The sequence below is a fragment of the Argiope bruennichi genome, chromosome 1, assembly GCF_947563725.1.
Source record: "Argiope bruennichi chromosome 1, qqArgBrue1.1, whole genome shotgun sequence".
Taxonomy (NCBI): Eukaryota; Metazoa; Arthropoda; class Arachnida; order Araneae; family Araneidae; genus Argiope; species Argiope bruennichi.
In genome coordinates this window covers 46,419,955-46,443,760 of record NC_079151.1, presented here as the reverse complement: position 1 = coordinate 46,443,760, position 23,806 = coordinate 46,419,955, and the positions used below count along the sequence as shown (strand labels likewise).

At 28.9% G+C, this 23,806-nt stretch overlaps 1 protein-coding gene across 1 annotated transcript; it reads left to right on the top strand.

The window, feature by feature from the left end:
• Positions 1-20,728, top strand: LOC129972544 (uncharacterized). Its single transcript, XM_056086722.1, has 2 exons — positions 1-157; positions 20,100-20,728. Exons 1-2 carry the CDS (start codon positions 1-3, stop codon positions 20,726-20,728), a joined length of 786 nt encoding a protein of 261 aa, XP_055942697.1.
• The last annotated feature ends 3,078 nt before the right edge of the window (positions 20,729-23,806 follow it).

Genomic DNA, 23,806 nt, shown 5'->3' with positions numbered 1-23,806 from the left:
ATGTCCAAAAAGCGATCAACTGTAGAAAAAGTGACCGCAGAGCTCAATACTCATCTGGATTCTGCAGTGTCAGTGATTACAGTTAGAAGACGCCTTTATAAACCGAACATTTATGGCAAAGCAACAATTCCTAAGCTACTTGTCACAGATGTTAATGGTAAACGTCGTCTACAGTGGTTTCACATTCACAAAACCTGATCGATTCCCAAGTGGAAAATAATAATATGGTCTGACGAATCGTGTTTCACACTTTTTCTTGCAACAGCACGGGTGCAAGTTTGAAGGACTCCTGCACAAGCGTATGAATGTGATTGTCTCCTTCCAGTTATCAAATATGGAGTTGGGTATATTATGATACGTGCAGTCATGACAGGGTTTTCTGCTAGACAAATCGTAACCCTGAAAGAAAGGATCACTGGAGAGACGTATTGAGAAATTTTAGTTGACCAAATTCATCCAAGATGCAAATTTTGTTTTCTGCAAGAGATGGAAATTTCCAGGTTGAAAATGCATTTATCCATACAGCAAGATTTGTCCAATCATGGTTTGATGGATACAGTTAAACGTCTACATTTATCCTCACATTTACCCTATTTCAATATACTTGAACCATTATGGTCAATTTTAGGGCGTTCAATACGTAATCGATATCATCCACCAGAATCTCTCCCAGAACTTTATATCCAGGAAGAATGGTACAATATTCTTCTAAACACTATTCAACACTTGTATGAATCGATTCCTAAGTGAATCCACGCTGTATTTAGGCGGCCCTACCCCATACTAATAAAAAAAAATCTTTATAAATCTAAGGTATTTCCATTATTTTTATAACCATCTGTACGTATTAATAAATTGTTTTTGAAAATGTTTTAAAATGGAGCTAATATGGTGAATAATAGGAAATTTATATTATACAATATAGCAATCTAATATTAATCAATATAATAAAGGTTATATATCTATTTTACACAATTTAAGTATTGTAAAACAATATTGTATATTATCATTTTTCTAAATTTTATTGTATTATATAATACTGTGTTTCACTTGAGTTCGCGGATTGAATGGGTTAGATAGAACCGAAAGCAAAATTTGCATTTATCCTTACTGCAAGAACTTTCATACTAACCATAAATCTAAAAAATATTTTAATGTGGCTAGCCTTGCATGAATAAAAACGCTTAACAACATTGTATGATATTCAGAATATCGACCAACATTGCAGAGGTATCGGAAAATACCGTATGCTAATAACAAATAACAAATTTAACATTTTCGACCCTCTTTTGTGATATAAATTTCTTTACTATTCTCATAGATCTTAATGCCATTTTTTTTCTGAACCCCGATGATACTAATGAACGATTATGAATTATCTAAGGTAAACGATATCAGTAGGTCATAAAAACTGTTACACAATAATATACCAAGATAGCTAAGAAACTCAGTTGAAGGCGAATTACTATTGGCATACACAAAAAATTGTGTTAAAAAAGTTTACTGAAAAATTCCAAACAAATGAAGCTTTCAACAATGAGCAAAATCCCTTTATTTTTGATTTTGTTTTATTCTTCTAGTTTATAATAATTTTAATTCAGGTATTAGCTTATTACATGTATATTGTGTTACTGTTGATTAAATAATGAAAGATGTTTTGTGAAAATGTTGCTAATTTTTTTAATTAACGCCAATAACTTATGCGCAATCATTTAGACTATCTCCTATCTATCCTTCAGACCATAGGTTCCCAAAGTGGTCCAGGTGGACCCCCAGGGGTCCACAGGAGACCACACGGGGGTTCACGTAGACGTGAAAAGAAAACAGGGGTTCACAAGTTGTAAGTGGGGGTCCGCGAAAAATTTTCTGGTTTTCATAATAAAGAACACAATTTTTGGCTTGGATTTACCTATCAACGTAGGTAGGTAACATCATCCACTAGGTAGCTACTCAAAAATATTCGAGACTCAGTTCAAACACAGAATTAAATAGAACAATAGATAATAGTACAAGTGTACACCACATGTCGAGACTTCCAAAGTGCCGCCCGTGCGCCCGCTCGTCCGGGATGCTTGTTTAGACCTGCAAAGGGATGAAATGCGACTTGCGCTGTGCTACTTTTTTGAAACTTAAAATGTGCTACTTTTTCTTTTCTTCTTAACACCCCCAATTTAGGGAGATACTTTTTATGAGTTTTGAGAATACAGTAGAAATGTGGCAGCAGGGGGTCTACCGAAAATAGTAAAACTTTGAAAGTGGTCCACGAGAAAGTTTGGGAACCTTTGCTTTAGACTATACATTAGAATTCTTATTGATTCTATTGGAGAACAAGATAAACTATTTCGTAAGGCTATAGAGAGAATAGAAGACACATTTTAGAACAGATGAGATACTCCTATGATTGCAGATAACTCAGAATCTATAGAGAGTCTGTGCAAAAAAAAATTTCTTAAAATATGTCAAATGATTCATATATTCAAACATGGTTTAGGAGTGGAATAAAATAACATATTTCTTTTAATATTATTGTTTGAATCTTCTCATCATAATTTTTTTAATTAAGTTCTTTTAGATTTTCAAAAGTTTTGCATTACTTTTAAAATCGATTACATCATCTCGCATAAAGTATTAAGAATTACAAGAAGATTACAATTAAAGTCAGATATAGATAATTACAATGAATTGAAAATTATACGAGAATTTCATTATTCTTCTTTTTACTAAAAATAAAACGTTATATTAATCTTATAGATTTTCTAAATACTTGGAATGACTATTTGAATATGAAGAAATTTTAATTAAAAAAAATCAAAGATATGACAAAAACTATCTCCTTTTTATTCTAAGATGGTTAGAAACATGAATTCACATGTCTAGGAAACATTAACAAAAGTGAGAAAGAAATGAGCGCATTTTCTATATAAAGTCAACAGTGTATCTTTCTTCTTACAAGGACATGATCCATTTCTTAAACATAGCTAAAATTGTCTCCTTTTTATTCTAAAATACTTAGAAAACTGAATTCGAAACCTTAGCAAAGATGAAAAAGAAATGAGTGCATTTTCTAAAAAGTGGTTCTTTCTTCTTTACAAGGATATGATCTATTTCTTATGGGGACGATTGAACAAGATCAAACCTCCCCTTGAGATGTCTCTCCAGCTATGATTAGTTTCTGCAAACCCATTCTTCCAAGCAATTGTCGAATATTCTCGGAAGGATTCCTACAGGGATATCCTCCTCACCCTCTGCCAGTTTGATTGGTCGCTTGGCCCCCAGGACGACCCTTTATTAATATCATCCGACCACCGCAAATCAAATGGCGTCCCTGGGAATTTCTGGACATCTATTGCCTTAGTACTATTCTATTGAATAGGACTTCGAAGAATGAAGTCTTAATTGTTAACGGCCATTTAGTATCAACTGGAATGTCACTGAATGATAATTATTACTATTTGAGATGTGTATAATTATATATGTCATGTGTCAACTCATAGGGAATTTAGAACTGGTGTAGTGTTTTATTCAGTTTTGAGATAGAGAGATGTATTAATAGAACTCGTAAAATATTTTGAATAATTTTATCTTTTTTTGGGGGGAATGGAGATATTTGACAAAATAATTTCAGAGGAAAAAAAATGCTTTGATTAAAAAACTTTTTTAAGTATAAATGCTCCCCATTCAATTTAGATCTCACTTAATTGAAAGAGGTTCCAGAGAATTTATCTATAATATGAATGAATTCAGATTTTAGAGATGCAATGATTTGAAAAGAATGGGCAACTTTAGAAGAATTTCACTTACTGTAATTTATGTTATTGCTTTATTTACTTGATGATACACTATAACACATGCTTCTAAAAATATTATCTTTTTATGTTTAATTGATAAATTTTAGGAATAATCAATATTAAATATTCCATACTACATAACCTTTAAATACTGTTAATTTCCTAACACAGAAAATTAAATAATTTTTTAAATTATCTGTTTCACAACTTTTATCCTTTTTAACTCGTTACTAAAAATAATTTTTTTTTACTAAATATCTCTTTCTTTACTAAATAGGCACTTTTGTGTATAGTTGTTTGTTTATCGTAAAACTATAGTGCCACTTTCCGTAATGCATTGAGATTTTTTGAGTACATTTGTCTGTTTTCTAAGGGTAAATCTGTTACCTCTACCAGACTAATGATTGCAAATGCATCAGCACATTTCTTTCATATATTGAAATATAATTTTTAAAAATATTATTTAGAGTTTTTTTTTCCATAATTTTGGACACTCATTATTTGATAAAAATGTAAATAACAAATTTAACGTTTCATATTGTTGCAAAAATCATCCGAAGAGTTGCTACGAAGAGTCCAACGAGTTCCATAATGGATAAAGTTAAAAGCACAGATAATTAAACACAACAAAGCCTAGTTAGTAGATAAAAAGATAGTGCTTGCAAAATCTAATATAACAATAATTGTCAGGAAATCGTTGTTTTGAAGAACAACAACAGAGCGCTTGGGGCAAAAAAAAATGAATAAATAAAATAAAAAATAACTGGAGAACACATTCTGCGAGCAATACTCGAAAGAAAGAATTCATTCAACTCGGTGACTGGTTTTTATTATTTTTTTCATAGTCATCATTTTCCTATTACAGATATATTACCATAATACCTGCACATTACCTTTACTTCATACCCTAGAACTTCCAAATCCGTCACTATAGTTCAAATAGAATCTTAATATGATTCTATTTGAAAGCAACAAGCTTCAAATAGAATAAATTTAACAACCATTCCACATCATTAAAAATGTCTCAAAAACATTTTTTTTCTTAGTATGACATTTAAAGCACAAAGACATAACATAACTAATTCATAACAATAATATAATCCTTTACTTCCTTGAGTTATGAAAGCCAAAATACGAAATTAATTTGCTAATACAAATATAAATCTATAAAGATTTTTTTTTAATTTATCTAAATCATTAGATATGGTTTTATTTTCATTATCCATCTAAAATTAGATGGAAGCCATAGTTCAGGATACGAAAGGTTGATTTTCCTGTATATTTAAATTTCGTTTTATATAAATAACTTAACATTCCCCCTACATAAATTTCTTTGACTCAATAAGTGCTAATTAATATTTGAAATGTGGATTTAAAACAAAAACCTATGTTACATCACATTTATTGCATTCATCAGAAAAAGCTCTAAGAAATACATTTAAAAAGAGTCTTAATTAAGAATTAATTTTACTTCAAACTAAATAATATATAATATATTAAACTCCAATCAAGTTCACAATATGCAAAAAATTTAATTATTTTAAATAAAAGTTGAAATTTTCTTGAATTCTTTTTTTATCATATGCAGCCCTTAAGTTGAACATTTAAGAAAATACTTTAATAAGGAATGTTTAGTTCTAAAATAAGCCAATAAATATTAAATAATATATTATGAATACCGTGAGGAATATTCTTAATATAATTATCAAGCTAGTCTTAATTGTGTCAAATTATCCTTATATTTCTCACTATGTTTCTGAGGAATAAATTTAATCATGAATTTGTATTTTCCATTCAGAGATGAGAGACAGACGGTAACAATAAAATTAATTTGTCCGCATTTTCAGTTTAAACCGCAAATTAATATACTAAATAAGTACAGCTTATTCATGCAGAAAAATGAAAATAAATAAAGACAATACATTCAGAAATTCCCTTTGACATGAATAGCGTACATTGTTGCAGAAGGAATTAACTATCTTGCAACGCTTTCTTTTGTTATCAATAATTTAGATTGCATTCTAAACTGAAGTACCTTTTAGTAAGTATTACAAAAGGGCATTATTTATTCTTATTAAAAAAGCAAATAAGTGGATTTAATAAATGTCAAGGGTTATTTAGTTTTTCTACCATTAGGAGGTTAACGAAAAGTATATTATTATGATGCTACCTAATTATTTCTAGAAAATATTTTGAAATTTTTATTTAATAGTAAAGTTTCTTAATTTTAATTTAGAATTTTTACTCCTACAAAACTAATATTACAAATCAATTTTCCTTTTTTTAATATATAACAACTTCAACTTTTTAAAAATGAATCTCAGAACTTAAATACACTTGTTTATATTTATACGAGAAAAAAATGTATTTCCATTTAATTTCTTTTTTTTACGTTCTTATTTCATTACATTTACTAATTATTTATTTTTTAAAATGTATTTAATTTTTCATATTATTTAATAAAATATAAAATGTTATCACCACTTTTCTTCAATTATTTTTATTGAAAAAAATACAACACTTTAATAATCATTTGTTTCCACATAAATTGATCGTAGGTTTAAAGCGTGAAAATGTACTTGAAATTCATTTAAAATATGATTTAAGATTCTAAAAAGTAATTTCTTTAATTTTTCATGGTATAGTGATGAAATTTTTTTAATAAAGTCAGATGAAAATAAAATTTATTAATATCATGATTCCAACTGGTATCGAATATCATCCGATATTCCCTTTCTCAGATTAATTCATAATTAGTCTTCTTAAATCATGACAGATTTGAAGCATTTTTTATTAAATTTAGGGTAAAAATGATATAAAATCGGAATTATAAATTTAATGATTTTACATATCCTTTATTCTGGTTTGCACTAACGATTATTTCATTAATAATACATATTTTGTGTTCTATTGTTCAGTTAGATATGATTATACTAGTAAGTATTAGTGAACTAGTACTAAGTTAATGTTATACTAGTACTAGTATAATATTAACTTGAACTAATTAGTTCAAGTTAGTATTATGCTAGGACCCAGTCTTTGAATTTATATAAAAAGTTAACATTGTAGAATATCATAAAATAATAATATCATTCTTTTTTTTTTTTGTCAAAAGAAAATACATTTGTAAAATTCTAAAAAGAAAAGCAAAATTATTGAGTAACTATATTTAAATATTGCTTCTAAAAATATTACTAATATATAAAATATAAATAAAAAATATATTTGTTTTTTGATTATTTTAGGACAGAACACATTATGTTAAATTTAAATACATTTTTATAGCTCACTAGTTCTAATATATGCACTACTTCTATGCTACATATGCATTATTTTGTGTTGAGTATTAACAATATTGTAATATTTGGAGGAAGTACTAGCACGTAAATAGAGCATGGAAATAAATGCTAATACCATTTTTGGAACGTGAGTAACAGTGTAATAATATATTTTTATATTTGCTTAATAAAGGTTATTTACAGATAAAATGATTATTTGAACATAATAAAGCTTATCGGCAGTTAAATTATCTACCATTTGCATCATATGTCATTCATGATTTGTTATGTGCTATTAAAAAGAGTGTAAAAGTCTTTACAGATCAGAATATTTTAATTTGAACTACTAAATTTAATAATCTGACACTCCAATAAATGATCAATTAGGAATACATTTTTAGAATTTCTATTAGGTTTTAATCAAAACTTGATAGAAATTTAAACATTTTTCCTTAGTAAATTCAAAGAATATCATTTCATAAAACTCATTACTTCATTGTATTAAAATTCAAAACATTAGCATCGCAGTGATTTCAAAATTCCAATTTTAATACATTTAAAAATATGTTAAATATATTTCACAATAGTAGTTTTCGTTGTGTTAGTAAATGAATATATACTATAATTCAGAAAATATTTTAATGAATGCATAAAATTAAACAAATTAATCCTAAAATCATTTTATGTTATGATGCTTCGGATTAGAAATTAGAATTGCCTCTACCATTTTCTCTGAAATTCATCATTTAATATCTAAGAATTACTTTAAATATGGGTTTGACAATTATCATTTGCATTCACAAAAGCACAATGAAAAAAAATTCTTCGAAGATTTGAAGGAAATTAGGAAGTATAACTTTTCTTGCAGTAACGGGAAGTTATTTTTGGAGTAATCATATTGGAGTACTGAATATTTCCTTGCGCTGTGCAATCATGATCAAAGCGTACGATGGAAATTCTGTGTAAGTTTGGTTTTAAAACTTTTGAATGTGGGGGTAAAAAAATAAAGAAAAAGAAGTTTATATAAACATCCTACATTAATCACAACTTTTTAACACAAAGAATCCTTTTCATTTGTTTATATCAGCATAGAATGACATTGTTTTAAGGCATTTATTTTTCTAGTAACAATTATAAATACAAAATCAACCTGAATTTAAAAGAAAACTCAATTTTAAAAGAAGATAAAATATATAATTATAAATTTAATATACCAAAAAAAAGCAGTTGAACAAAACAAATAATCAATGAAGAAGCGTTAAAACAAATAACAGAAGAATAACATAAGATGAAAATTCGCTCAAAATAAATTAAATTCGCTAACACAAAAAAATAGATCATGAATAAAAACGCAAAAGCCATATAAAATTTATTTCATGAATGACATGAGACACCTTTCAGACATGTAAAAAATCGAAAATTAGAATTAAAAAAATACTTTAACATCTATTTCTGCCCTGTATAATTTTTTCTTGCGATTAAGAAATCTGAAGGCTTGCTGACATTATGATTAGCAAATCTTGAGGTATTATTAAATATTGATGACATAAAGATTGGTAAATTTTTATACAAAATTAAGCCTTGATGATATAAAGACCAATCATCTAAATTCAAGCATAACATAGAAAATACTGCGAATTATTGTCTGGTGGCATCATAAATGAGAAATCCTTAAGCAGATATTTTTATTATCATAATTTTTGTTTTTTAATTCTCTTTTTTTTAACATTTTTGAACTCGATTTTTATATCATCGAGTGTATTTCAGATTCGAATTGGAGAAGCTTCCCCAATTCTCATTTCCTGATTGGACATCTCAAGGCAGTGGAGTCGAAGTAATTTTATTTTATGACGGAATGCACCTTTTATGGGAAAGGTAGATTCTGTTGTACTATGTAACTATACTATAAAGGTACCGCGTACGTAAAATTCGGCCTTAGCTACCGTGTTGATGCAATGATAGACATTCAGATTATTCAGCAAGCTTTTGTAGACGAAGAGTAACTTCTGTAGAGACAAGAATCATGATTAAACTGCAGTACTTACGTATGCAAGTGTATTAGTGCTTTTAACTATAATCTCAAAATATGCGTCTTTGTGGCAATACATTACTGAAAAGCATAATAAAAATATAAAATTTTAAATATGACAATATTGTTTATTGTCAATAAATATAATCAGAAAGATGATATTGTTGTTGACAAAGAAGTTTCTCTTTCTTCTAATATTTGCTTTGAAAATTTCCCTGCATTCAGAAAGTTACATCGTTTTTAAGTATTCTCTGTGGTAATAACAATAATGATCTGAAGCAAGGATTGAATACCATACTCAATAAATTATAATGAATATATTATTTAAAATTCAATACAATATTTTAATTACATTACTTTAAAACAAAAAACTACATTAAGTACTGCAGCACAGAACAAATTTTTTATTACCTATTTGATAATTTCAAATATTACTGTGAATAAAAATGAATTTCATTTCTTGTTGCTTTGCCATTTTATTTTTAGTATCCCTTATTCAACAATATAAATGAACATCATACATCTCTGAAAGTTTTAAATATCCCATTTCGGCTCCATTGGTTCCCAATAGAATTGCTGAAAAGAAAAAAAGAAAAATACCACAGCACTTTAAGCGAAATCGGTTTCCAAAGATAACATTTTTTCCGAATATATAAAGGTGGAAGAAAGAGGGAAACTAAATAAATAAACAGATTCGAATAAGGCTAGCTGCCACCCCCCCCCCTCAATTCCGAAATCCGGCCATCAAAGAAAAAATGGGGTGTACATAAATTTTGAGGAGTTTGCCAACATTTGCCTGACCGGTGGGAGCGCTTATGAGGCCCGGATAAAGAATGGGGCTTGGGCGATATGACGCCGAAAAATAGAGTTCTAACCAACGGGACTCGACCTAATATATTTTAGGAATAAACCCCTCAGAATGAGACCCGTCCGTCTTTAAAGGTGGGGGATGTTGAGAGAACGTGGAGGGGAGGTAAACAACCAAAAAGGGCAAACCGTTTTCTGTCCAAAAAGAGAATTGTTGGAAATCATAGATCAGCAGTGGCAACAAGGACTTCGGGATTTGAAAAAAGCTTCAATACGAATGAAGTATATTCGGGTCCTTCTCTTTCTTTCTTTTTTTCCCTTCTTTTACTTTCTGTTTTTGGGATGGTGGCTTTCGGTAAAGAATGAAGGCTATTTGTTTTACGTTATTTGTGGTCATTGCTTCCAGTGGCAGGGTATTTTATTCCGGATTTAGAAGTAAGAGCTATTATCGAAACGGAGATTAATCTGGAGAGTGAACTCGGATCAAATCAGAAAGTAAAATATTATGACCAAAATTAAACCAATCTAGGACAACTTTATCTGTCAAGAATGGCTCGGAAAGAACAAACTGATTGAATGCTGAAATTGAAAAAAAAAAAAAAAAGTTGAATCATTGTTTGCTCTATTTTTATAAAAATGGAAACCGTCACCAATAAAGCATATAAATGAGATTTAGGGCTAAAACATAAATTTTGAGATAATATTATTTTCTGTTATTAGAAAAATGTCTTTACATATACGTAACTGAATCTGTTTCAAGTAATAAATTTTCTTACAAATACCTTTCAAAAATCAGTGAATTTTTCCCATAGACATTTTAAAATCTAGCTCGTTTGACTTTGAATATCTGGAAGAGACTGCAAACAGCAAAAAGTAATTTTTGCGGATAACAGCATCAACCATTAGTTTCTAAAATTTAAATTTAAAAAAATCTATGGAATCCAACATATTTACTGAAAAAAATAATGGCAATTATTTCTAATATGGAAGCAGAAAGGGGGAAAAAATTCCCTCTTTATACTCAATATTAGATAAGTAAATATTTACTATGCACATATTCTAAAAAATTAAATTTTTCTTAATAATAATGATAAAATATTTACTAATTAATTAGAATAATGCCGATTATTTCTAATATGGAAACAAAAGAAATTGCGCAATATAATATATTAAAAATTCACTTAAAATTATATTTTACCAAATATTAGATAAATAAATATTACTATTCACATATTCTAAACAAGAATTTTTTTCTTAATAATAATTATAAAATATTTTCTAAGTAAAGAATAAAAGGTCTTATTTTGAATGCAGTTTTTTTCAGTTAATAATATGATCTCAAAGCATAATATAATTATTTTAATCGTAGTCGTAGAAAGAACCATAATTATCTTTATTAGATAAGAATAATGAAATTGATGAGAGGGACGTGGACGACAGGCAGTAATTTTAAAGATAAATAAAAAACTAGTTTTTATTACTTGGGATATAAAAATGTTTTTTGAAATGAATTTAAAAATTAACTGTGTTACATTATGATAAAGTTTAGCTCAGATATTTATAGTGACTGATAATTTTAGTAACAATCCAAATTTAATACCACTGCAACATAATTGTTTTGATTTTTTTTTCTATTTCAACCCGAATATGAACAAAAAATATGAGAAATTTTCAAAATTGTTCCATTTAAGTCTTCAAGAATTCGTTGCAAATTCATTAGCTTAGTATTACACAATTTACTCAATATAAGTTTTTATCATTTTATCATAAATTGAATTTCTAAATATTATTATAATTTTGCAAATAAATTTTTAATAGTTTTGCTTGAAAATTATATGAATGTGTCTGTGAACACTTCAATTGATTTCCTAAATAGGAATTACTGTAATATTTCATACTGTAATAATTCTTGCAGATCTTCAGAATTAGGTACAGAATCAAGCGAAGAAGTGAAATATAAATTTATACTTTAAATGTCAATTATTTCACTAAGTTTCAACTAAAATTAATTTTAAATATTAGAAATATATTTATTTTACATCAAATAATTTTCAAAAAAAGGAAATAAGATGTCAGTCCATTAGCATAATGATTATAACAAATTCTTCTTCGCAACTTTTAAAATGGTGATTCAAACACAAAACTCAGTTTAATTTTAATGCACTCAACATAAATGGATCTCCTGTATCAGAATGCATCCGAATCTTAAATTGCCGCGCATTATCAGGAAGCTCACTCGTTTTGCAGATCCATTAACAGGCAAAAGTTTTCACTCATTAAAACTGCTTCTTTTTGTCGCCAAATATTACGCCAAAACCAATTTTTCTAGAGCCAGGAATTTAACAGCGTGTAATAGAGTCATCACTTTACAATCGGCAGAAAAGCCGTTTGGTGAGAACAAAGCAAAGATGGCGAAGTAATTCAGTGCATGGTCCTTAACGTATCGGTAAACCATTAGTCGGCGGAAAATAGTTTTAGTTTTCTATACAGACTTATAATAGCGATATTTTTTCTCTTAATTCTCCACTGGAAAACTGTGGATGAGACGGTTACCGCTGCCAAATGGTGTTTCAACTTATCTTTTAAACGGGGAAATTTTTATGATGGAAATTGATTTCTGGCAGAAGTTATTGCAGTTGGGCTTTGTCATGGATTCTTTTCAGTGGATTCGGTAATTTAACACATGCTGTGCACGTCGTTCAAGAAATCAAAAGTGTAATATTTCGTATTTTTACTCTTGAGATTGAGAAGTAAAAGACTACTTTTTGAAATTACACTGCATCGGGAGAGAATATTTCTTGAGAAGGCTGTACACTAGCAAACCTAATTTTGTTTCTATTGGGAATCTGTTCTTGATAATATGTATTTACTTTTAAAAATGTTTTATGAACTGTTTTTCATCTCATGCCACTTCGAAATACGTTGGCAAATGACAATAAATGAGAATGCTATATCATTATATTATTTAGAAAAAAAAATGAAATATTCTGAAAATATACAGTATCCAGGTTATTTCTAGTTAGTTTTAAACAAATATATTTGGTATACAATAAGAATAATAGGATAAAGGTTATATATAAGTTAAATGTAATGCAATTAGAGATTTTATAATTTGCAATAGCTTGTGTTTACACTTTCTTTAATATTATTTCCTTAAAAATGCTGGCATTTTTCTGGAATTTGTGATAGATAATTTATTTTCTATACAGAAATCTCCTACTGTTAATCTGTATACATAAGGAATCTATTTTATAGATGCTAAACTTGTGTGCTAAATTTAATTTATATAGAATTTTACATTTTATAGATATTACATTTAATCGTACTCGGGACATTTAGATTCCTCTGAGTGGATTGCGTTCGCTTTTTAATAGAAATTTACAAATTTGGTGCAAAGATCATTTACCAAATTGCAAGCCACAGACTTAGATTTATGGCTTTCATAAGTAGAAATAAAGGCATAATTCCAAAAATTGCTTTTGGGATTGAGCAAGTTCTTAAAACTGGAAATTCATCAAAATTGGAGTTCGAATTTTAGACAATTACTGTTACTTTCCCTTTGTATACATAAAAGTAAAATGAAAAGGAGAAATACAATAATTCTATTGCAAGCCTAATGAGGAGTTCTGATATCCACATAATCTACGCATCTATAATGTTTATAAAGTACCGAGAAAACGACCAATGGGTATTTTCTACACAATGCTAAATGTTTCCGGAATAAGTAACAAAAATGTATTTATTCGTAATAGAAAGGAATAAAAGCATTCTAGAATTTCTTTACAAGCTTATTGGTTTGTTGTTGATAGAACCCTTAAGAAGACTTCCAAACTGAATACCATTTTGATATTTTTTCCCCGTTGCGATCAAAAAGGTCATTATCTAAAATACTCGAGAGCATACTTCTTAAAACCTTTGTACTCTCTAGAACATACTTCTTAAAAAGGCATTATGATCCTGTTAAAGCACTAAAGGCTAAAGAAAATTTACACACAATATACTATATGATGTTTCTCTATATTTAGATTATAGTAATATTAAATACAAAGCTTATTATCAAAACTAAATGACTTGTTAAAAAGATGTATCCTAAAAGTATTTTAATTTTTATTTCCATATATTTTTTTTTATATAACTTAAAATCTGAACCTACTTACAATCTTATTTTATATTCCCAAAGACAATTGTTACTGTAGGTGATCATTTTAACAGTCTTGTATGAATATGAAATTTTAACAATATCATAATTCAGGTTGCTTTATTTCCTCTACTTCTTTTTATTTCAAGATCTCTGTAGTATGAATAATGTATAAAAAATAAATTTATTCCATGTATTTAATTATGAAAATTAAAAACTCTTCTGCATAGGAAGGAACGATCATGTGATCTGAGAGATTGCCATGACTAACATGAGGCATAAAAAAGCGGCGCCTAGCTGAGGGTTAATATGTTGCGACCATGAAGTTAAAAGCAATACAAGTAACTGCAAGAGAATATTAGGCTAACTTTAATGTCTTACTCAACGAGCTAAAACAAGCACCAAAAAATATGATCTAATATGTCCAAAGATGTGTCGAACACCTCTGACAAGCTAAAGGCACACCTTGAACAGCTAAGGTGGGCAATATGGAAGGGAAAAAAATGAAAAAAATTCTGGAAAGAAATCACGCCCGAAGTGATATTTCGGTTATAGGCGGCAGCAAGCCGCCGGTAAAAAGCACTAAAAATATCTCTCCGGCAAATAGGCGTTATGTTGGACACCAGATGGCCGAAATTGATTGCTGAGGCGAAAATCGCCGGCGCCAACAGCGCTGATAGAACCCTAGCTGATCGTTATTCGCCCTCATTTCGGTCTCAGGTAGTTTTTGAGCGTTATTTCCTCAGGTGATAAAAGGGAAAAGCCGCGCCGGACGATATTACACCGGGACAGATGAAACAAACGCGTCGGGTGGCCAGCGTAATAGAACGCTCTACCATAAGCGATTGGAAGTGTTCATGGGCCTGAGCATTATTGGGATTCGTTACCAAAATTTACTCTTATCATGTCCAGCCAGTGAACACAAAATTTCGGCGATATTTCTTATATATTGTGAGTAATAATAAAGTTACTTTTTCTTATTATAAAAATTCGTTTTGATATATTGCTGCTAAAGGTGCGGTTATGAGACCAATAACTAGGTTAATAAAATGTTCCTACATCTACTGGGGCCCGAGGTATATGAAAGACATTGACAATCATTGTAACAAGATTATCAGTCAAAAAATAATAACGAAGGTGGTACATAATGTGAAATGTATGACATTTTTGTTGAGAAGGTTCTTGTTCTGAAGAAAGTGTGAATATAAAGTTTGAAATGTAATAAGTTCCTCTTTCTAATATAAAAAAATCATTTTGATTAATTGAGAAATAGGAATTTTCCACTCGCAAGCTACAACAATCATCCATCATTGCGTCAAGAAAGAATACAGATTGATTTGGAATAGCTATTATTATTAGTTAAACTTTTAAGTTCTTGATAAAAAAATAAACCACTTTCCATAATGATCATTGATCGCTCTTTCTTAATTGAAAGAAACGATTGTCTCAATCCGTTGAATTTTAGATGTAATATATTATAATTTTATTGCTTATTCTTGCAATGTATGGTGCTCGATTATTTTATAAACTAACTTTTTTAAAAACATATATTTTTCGCGTTTTTGTTTTTTGTGTATTCTTTCACCTGAAATCTATTACATTTGTATTTGACAAGGATCTTAACAATTAAGATTTCCAAAAATTTCCTCTACCGTTCTATACCCTATCTATGCCGAAAATGAAACGCTTGAAGCATCACAGAGACTTACTGAAAATGAAAAATTATATCAATTCCTTGTAAAATTTCTAAAAACAAACTTTCAATTTATGTCAAAAATGTATGCAATGCGTTCGTTCGTTTGCAAATCTTGTATGCGAATTTTATTTGTTATTACAAAATTTAGTTAATTATTGTTCTCTATATTGTATATAAAATTTATTTGCTATAATAAAAATTATTCGAAATTTATATGCAATATATTTAGCATAAAAATCTATAATTTTAATCACATAAAATAATCTTTATTCATACTTAAAGTAAAGATCATAAAACAATAAAATTGTACGTAAATACAAATAATGTTAAACTTTTGAAATTCATTTTTTTTTCAAATTGTTTTGAAAGTACGCTATCATGAAATACTAGATGGAATATCAGTAAAAAACGCGGATTATCATTCTTACATCAAATATATATTCTGAATTCGGGAGCAAGTGAAACATCACATTATTCAAATTTAAATGAAATAGTAGTAGTTATACACCTTTATTCTACGGAGGCAACTTTGAAATTTGTCTGGAAAATGATTGTAAATGTTACGAAAAATTTAAATTAAAACGCTTAATGGCGATTGAATGAAACCAACAAGATACAAAAATAAAGTATCATTGATTTATTCAAACAGGGCCAGAGTGTAGAGATTTGTTTATTTTTTCACTGGAAGTCATTAGAAGATTTCACGATGACAATCAAATGAAAATTGTATATGGGATTATTTGCTATTTTCCTACGATGTAGTTGTTCCACGATAATGTGCTCGTGGTAAATACTTAATGCACTTATTAGTTATAAGTAATTATTAGCTGACAAATCACAGCTTATTGTAAAACTAAGATTACTGGCATATAGTGAATCAAAATATACTTAACTATCAATACAATTTATAACTTACCCATCAAACATTGAGTAATTGGGATTTTGATCTATTTGGAGGAATCGATGACATTTTCTTTGTTAATTTTGATGATTCTGCTGTTTCCGACACATCACCACTAGTCATTTATATTCAGTTTCTTCTGAAATAATTAATCCGCTAATTATCAGAAGTATCTAACATTTCTATGCAATAGAATAAGATCTCGGTTGCTATAACAGACTTAGTCGTTATAAAACTTCTCTTATTTGGTACTTCAGTTTTACACAATTATATACTAAATTGCTGTTTTCTTCCAGACTTCCCATACTATACATAGCAAGCAGAGTTTTAGAAAAATCTGACAAATCTACTCCCTGAGATAAGTTCAGTAGAATCACAATTTAAGTACACCATATAAAATTTAGATTAAAAATTATAATTAAAAAATAAATTCACAATCATTATGATTTGCTAAAAATCCATAAGTATGCTAAGAGTTTATGTAATTATTTTGCTGTGGATTATTAGCTGAATGGATACGATAAAACATTTCCAATCAAATTCGGTTAGAGAAAAGCAATACGCAGCATGATGTAGGACTTAAAAGCCAAGAATACTGTTTGATCCTAAACTTGCAGATTTATATTTGACTTTTGGTATTCAGAAAGCATTACAAATTATTTTGCTGAAGGACTTGTTGAAATTCTTATCGAGCTCAAGTCATCAATTTTAGATTAATTTTATGCAATCGTTTTTTCGAAACCTATCGGTTACCAAATACTTATTTCCATAAAACTCTCTACCTGCAATGTTGAACGGATTATTTTAAGATATTACAAACAATAGATTTAGGATGTTTGTTATTCCTCTAAAATTCAATCGCCAAGGAGGGTTTACAGCTTAATCCTAAACATTTTAAACGCTGAAAGGGTATGTTGTTAAATCCATTCAATAATAAACCTTCGCCAACTTTGTGAAGGACTTATCACATTCATGCTATTAAACATCTGAAAGCTGCTCTTAACTGAGGCACAGATTTTAGCGCGGAAGATTAGTCAAATCATAAGATGGTTAGTACTGCAGAACTCATTAAAATATTAACAAACTTAGGCGAGTCAGACTTATCTGAGAATTTAACTTAAAGTGACGAGGGATAACAATTTCGTGATGACAGTAAAAATAAGATAATAAAAGATATAAAGTTTGGACACATACAGGATGTTTAGAAGAAAAGAATGCACAAAGCTGAAAAAATAATAAATACATTCATTAAATAATAGATTTAATGGATGTATTTATTTATATTCAAGCAAAATTAGATATTCATCAAATAGCTTAGCTAGAGTTTATGCAAAATGTATTGCATGAGTATTATGAGAAAATCTCGTAAAATATGGTAAATAAGCAATTATTAATATCGATAATGAATTATCTGTGTTAATTGCTAATGAAATATTAAATAGTCGAATTTTCATTTAAATGTAGTTAATTTTGAGACTTCATAGCATGGAATACATAATGCAAGAAATTTCTTGAAGGAAATTCGCCAATACGTTATTTCTACAGATCTTGATATCTTCTGAAATTCAAACACAATTATTAATGTCCATCATTTGCGCTTATCTTTATAAATCGCTACTGAAGTCTTAAATAGTCCGAATTTTTGTAGACTCGTAATTAATTTTCTGACTTTACAGCAAAGAGTACATAATATAAGAAAATTTCTTAAAGGAAATTTGCCAAAGCGTTATTTTAAGAGATCTTGATATCTTTTGAAATTCAAACCATCGCGGGATTGAACTAAATGAGATTATACTGGCTACCCACAGATATAATATGCATGAGAAGGAAGGAAGAGAAAGTATGAGGTACTCGATCCATTCAAAACTTTTGTTTTCAAAAACTGATAGATCCTGATTGATAGCTGAGTCAAAACAACTAATCTGATTCGGAATTTCTTAAATTCTTAGCAAAAATAAATAAATAAATAAAATTAAAAAAAACTGCATAGCATGGATAAGTAATCATAAATTGTTGATAAATTTTACACTTTTTCAATAGTTTCATCTAAATTTTAATCAATTCTTTAATTTTCAGTGAAGTGATGAAAATAGAAATGTCATTTTGTTAATTGAACTAATTGTAATGAAGAAATTCTACATAGTAGACTATTAGAATGGTGAATGCACTCAGGATATTGATTTTTCAGTTTAGACATTGGTGAGACTTTTGGTTGAACTATGCCACCTATACTCATCGCATAGAATGTGATGATTTTAAAAGCCTCGTCCAAGAAAAAAAACTGCTATATTCTGAAGGTATTGCAAAAACCGATATTAATTATTCAAACAACGCGGTGGCAATGAAATATATCAAACACTCACTAGTTTTCCATAGAGTCATGAGAAATGTCTTCATATTATTGATGGACAAGATTCAGTTTCCATTTATAACACATAAGCACAAAAGTAAAAGGTTTAATGAAATCGTTAAAAGCAATAAAAAATTCTAATGTGAAAAGTGTTTTACTAATTTTTAACATAAAAATTTAACATTTTTTTTCCCGACATCTATCTAGATTTACCGAAGGGTCCAAAATTGCACGAAATAAATGACAAAATGAATGAGAAAAAGGACAAACATATGCATCGCCAAAAATGCATTAAGAAATGACAAATTACAAATATAAAACATTAACCAAATATTAAATAAAGAAGATATAGCATATATGTAAAAAAATATCTAATTAAGAAACCTCACATATTACATTATATAGAAAGTAATCATAAAGAAAGCTTCCCGATATATGATCATCTAGCGGCCTATCCATTCAACAATTCGAAAAGAAATTCAACTATTATTATTTGGTGGCATGCGTTCGAGATTGCGATTATTTAAAGCAATGGTTCTCTCCTATTTATGGTTACAGTGAAAAAATTTCGATTTTTTTTAAATGACAACAATAACATTTTTTTCTGAGTAAATTGATTATTACATTAGAAGACCGTAAATGTGTGGTATCAATGTAGCACTACCCACTATGCAATCTGGCCGACAAGAACTTAATATTTCTTTTTTAACTCGAGAGAGAGATAACTTCAACTTCTTCTGTTAATCTTTTTATTTCTTGTTTTTATTGTATGAATAAATATATTCTTGTTCCTTGTTGTAAATGCCGTTGCGTCGTTTCTTGAAGCTCTGAACAATTTTAAGTGGAGGAATCATTCCATATTCCCACAAGTGGTGACCCTGACATCAGTATTGTTCAGCTTCGTCAACGGAAATGAAAGACATAAATTTCGAATGAGAGGTATGTTACTTTCCGAATTATTTTTGACTTTCGTACTTGATCTTACTCTTGTTCTATAGTATTCAAAATGGATGCCGAAACTAAAGTGGAGGCATCTGCTGAGTTGGCTCGCGTTGCATTTAGAGCTCCTTCGTTTTAGAAAAGTAATTCTGAATTGTGGTTTTTACAATTAGAATCGCAATTTATCACATCGGGAATTGTTTTGGAAGTCACTAAATTTCATTTTGTAATTTCTGTCTTGGATTGCGATGTTTTAGCTTACGTAGGTAATCTAATTCGTTCCCCTCCTCCTGCCGCTAAATACGCAGTTCTGAAAGATAAAATTATTAAACAATATGCTGACTCCGAAAATGTAAAACTTAAAGCTCTCTTACAAAATCTTCAACTAGGAGATAAAACTCCTTCACAACTCTTAATGCAAATGCAGGAATTAAATAATGGTTGCGTTGATGATGGTGTTTTAAAAACACTTTTCTTGCATCATTTACCTGTTACAATGCAACAAATATTGTCAGTTTGTGATGATGATTTAGAAAAATTATCACAAATTGGTGATAAAATTAATGAAACCACAACTAATACTGCAGTGGTTAGTGCATTGACAACAAATACTTCTTTAAAGTCACTAGAAACAAAAATTGAGGAGTTAACAAAACAAATTCAACGAATGTCTACACATTTACTGCTCAGTAATAACAGAAATAGAACCTCAAAATTTCGTTCCCGATCGCGTTCTGTTACAATAATACTAGGAAATGTTGGTATCATACACGTTATGGTGATAAAGCTACAAAATGTGTAGAACCGTGTTCCTATTCGGAAAACTTAAAGAATCGTCAGATGTAGCGGCTACTGACGATTGCAATGAATTAAGCCGCTTATTTCTTTACGACCGCAAATCCAAACTTAAATTTTTAATAGATAGCGGAGCGGCTTGTTCTGTTATTCCAGTTTCTCAAGCGAATTTAACTAAACGTGTACCAGACACGAGCTTCGTTCTGTATGCTGCAAATTCTTCAATTATTCGAACTTACGGCACTAAACATTTAACGTTAAGACCTTGGCTTAAGGCGATTATTTTCCTGGAATTTTGTAATTGCAGATGTCTCTCGGCCTATACTGGGTGCGGATTTTTTAGAAATATTTGAATTACTAATCGATATCAAAAATCGTAGATTAATTGACAGGTTAACTTCCCTTAAAGTGAATGGTAAAACTTATAATGGTCCATCAATTGGTTTAACGACAACTCTGGATAATTCACCTTACCTTACTTTCTGAATTTCCTAACATAATAAAACCTGCTTTCAATCTTGTATCAGTAAATCATTCTACGAATCATTGTATACTCACTAAAGAACCTCCGGTGTTCAGTAAACCGAGGCGACTCACACCAGAGAAATTAAAAGGACTCAAAGTTTCTCTCTCTTTGCGAAAAAGAAATAAAAAATCTGGTGTTATACTTTTTCTGCTGATATTTAATTATATCAGCTTATTTTTAATATAACCATTAATGATTAATTAATATTTTCAGTATTGAGTTTCATAAGAATTTATTAAATAAATTTTTGAAGGACCTTCATTAATGTAGAATAAATGTACATGCATGTCACGTTTTTGACATTGATGCAATAATCTCTTTTCTTATGAAGAAATAGTAACATATATTAGTAAAAAAAAGTAACAGCCCTGTTGGAATAATCTTATATAAGAAGATATTATTATGAATAGCAAATGCTGAAATAGCTACTTTGTGCTAATATGACTTTTTATATAATAATAATCTTACAGTAAAAGACCTTGGTATTTTCCTTGAAGAACCTCGGAAGAAGCAGGAACCAGCTTTCCTCATTTATGTTTTATTAATTTCTTCACCTTTATTCCTTTTTTGCCTTCTAAGCATGAATGATATTCAAACATATAGAAAAATGTTTAATGACAGGTACCCTCATTCATTTTTCGTTGAATATGTATTTATGCATACATATCATAACAACCAAACGCTGTGAAATATTTTAAAGATAGTATTCATGCCTTATATTGAAATGCATCTTCACTAAGTTTGCATAAAAGAATTTTTCAAAAGAAAACTGGAAAGCATAGATGTAAACCTATATTTATCTAGTTTATTCTGTCAAGCCTTGTTTACGTCAAATCCAATTGTAGATGCGCTTTTATATTTATTAGCAATAATCATTTTGATCATATATATATATGGAAAGATATGAAAGCAGGTAAATCTTTTTCATATCGCAAGGATTAAATAACAAGGATAATCCATACAGATTCTTTATAGCATTATAATAATATATAGCTTTATTCTTTTGAGCTTCTTATTTTGAAAATAAGATTCCTAAGCCTAATTTTAGAACGAAATCTAATTATTGCATACATGACATGCTGATATAAATATGATATGACTATGATATATTGAGAGTGGCATTCTTTATGAATGAAATATCTTTATTCTTTTAAATAAAATTTTGAATTACCTTTCTTCAAGGAAGTTTTTTTCTAATATTAATAAGTAATATGCTTCAACAAGATTTGATGTAAAAAAAAAAGCACAGTATTTTAAAAATAAGCTGGATTACGAAATGTTAGAATTGTAATACAATAAAGTTTATTCCAAATAATAAATACATAATCTAAAAGATTGAAAATAAAGCAAAGTTCATAAAACTTGATTTAAAATGTGGTGAGGTACCTTCAGTCTTATATAATTGAACTGAATTATATAAGAAGAACGTATGTTAAATAATATTTATTTTTAATAAAATATGTAACAGTAATTGCTTTGCAGATAACAGTTTTCAAGAAATCCTAGAAGTTGTAAACATACGTGATGAGATACGGTTATAATAAGAATCTAATTACATGCTTGTTTTATTTCATGTCGCGAAATATAAATTAGTATAAAAAATCATCAGAGGTACGCTGATGCAAGCAAATGAATGAATAACAAGCTGAATTAAAGCTATAATATTGTTTAACAACAATAACAAGGGTTTGACATGTCCTACACCTGAAAGTACAACACGCTACTCATGAGTCATAATGCCAACGATAGAAGAGTGCAGTATGTCATCGTACTCAGACGCATCATTTCAGTGAAGAGTACTTTTATATTCTGATCAAATAAAAAACTACGATTGATTCATGCCCTTGCCTATAATCAGTCGAAGTTAAGTATGGTGATATAGGAAGCCATTAAAATTTCCAAGATTTTCTAACGCTGTTGTTTCCTCAAAGGTTTTTATTAATAAAGACCTCTCTTTGCAGAGATTAATTTGCATGTAATAGCTAAATAAGCTTCTCTACCATCATCTACAGGCGAATTTTTTCTCAAATATTTTCTTTTCAAAATAAAAATATCGTGTGAATGAAATGCTTACTTAGCAAAACATTTTGTGATTCAATTATTTTCTTTATGACAGTTTGAAATGTCTGCAATAATTTTCAGCAATTACCAACCATCAGCAGACTAATAAAATATTTATATTTAATTATTTTTGAATAGATTTTTTTTGAAATATGTACGCACAGTTTATTCTATGGGCGCGATTTCAGTATTCAGCTTTTTTCTACATATTCACATTATTGAAATAGAGTAATAAAAGAAGGAAAGAAAAAAATTATAATATTGGCTTTTGATTTAAGTTATATAATTGAAATACGCAATATAACCTTAGATTATTTCCCACCATACGAGCAATTCTTTTACTAATAATTGCAGATGTTTTAAGGAATAAATAGGTTTACGGATTACCGTTCTTACAATAAACATTACAGTTTCTCAATGAATAATATTCCTTCTACAAATTGGGTAATTTTTGTAGAATGACGAAAGTTTTATATATATTCGTCCTGTTATAAAGTT

Bases quoted from the DNA above. Each gene is read 5' to 3' on its own strand.
- LOC129972544 (XM_056086722.1), top strand. From the start codon at position 1: ATGTCCAAAAAGCGATCAACTGTAGAAAAAGTGACCGCAGAGCTCAAT. The intron at 158-20,099 runs GTAAACGTCGTC...TTTTACAATTAG, and splicing joins ACTTGTCACAGATGTTAATG to AATCGCAATTTATCACATCG.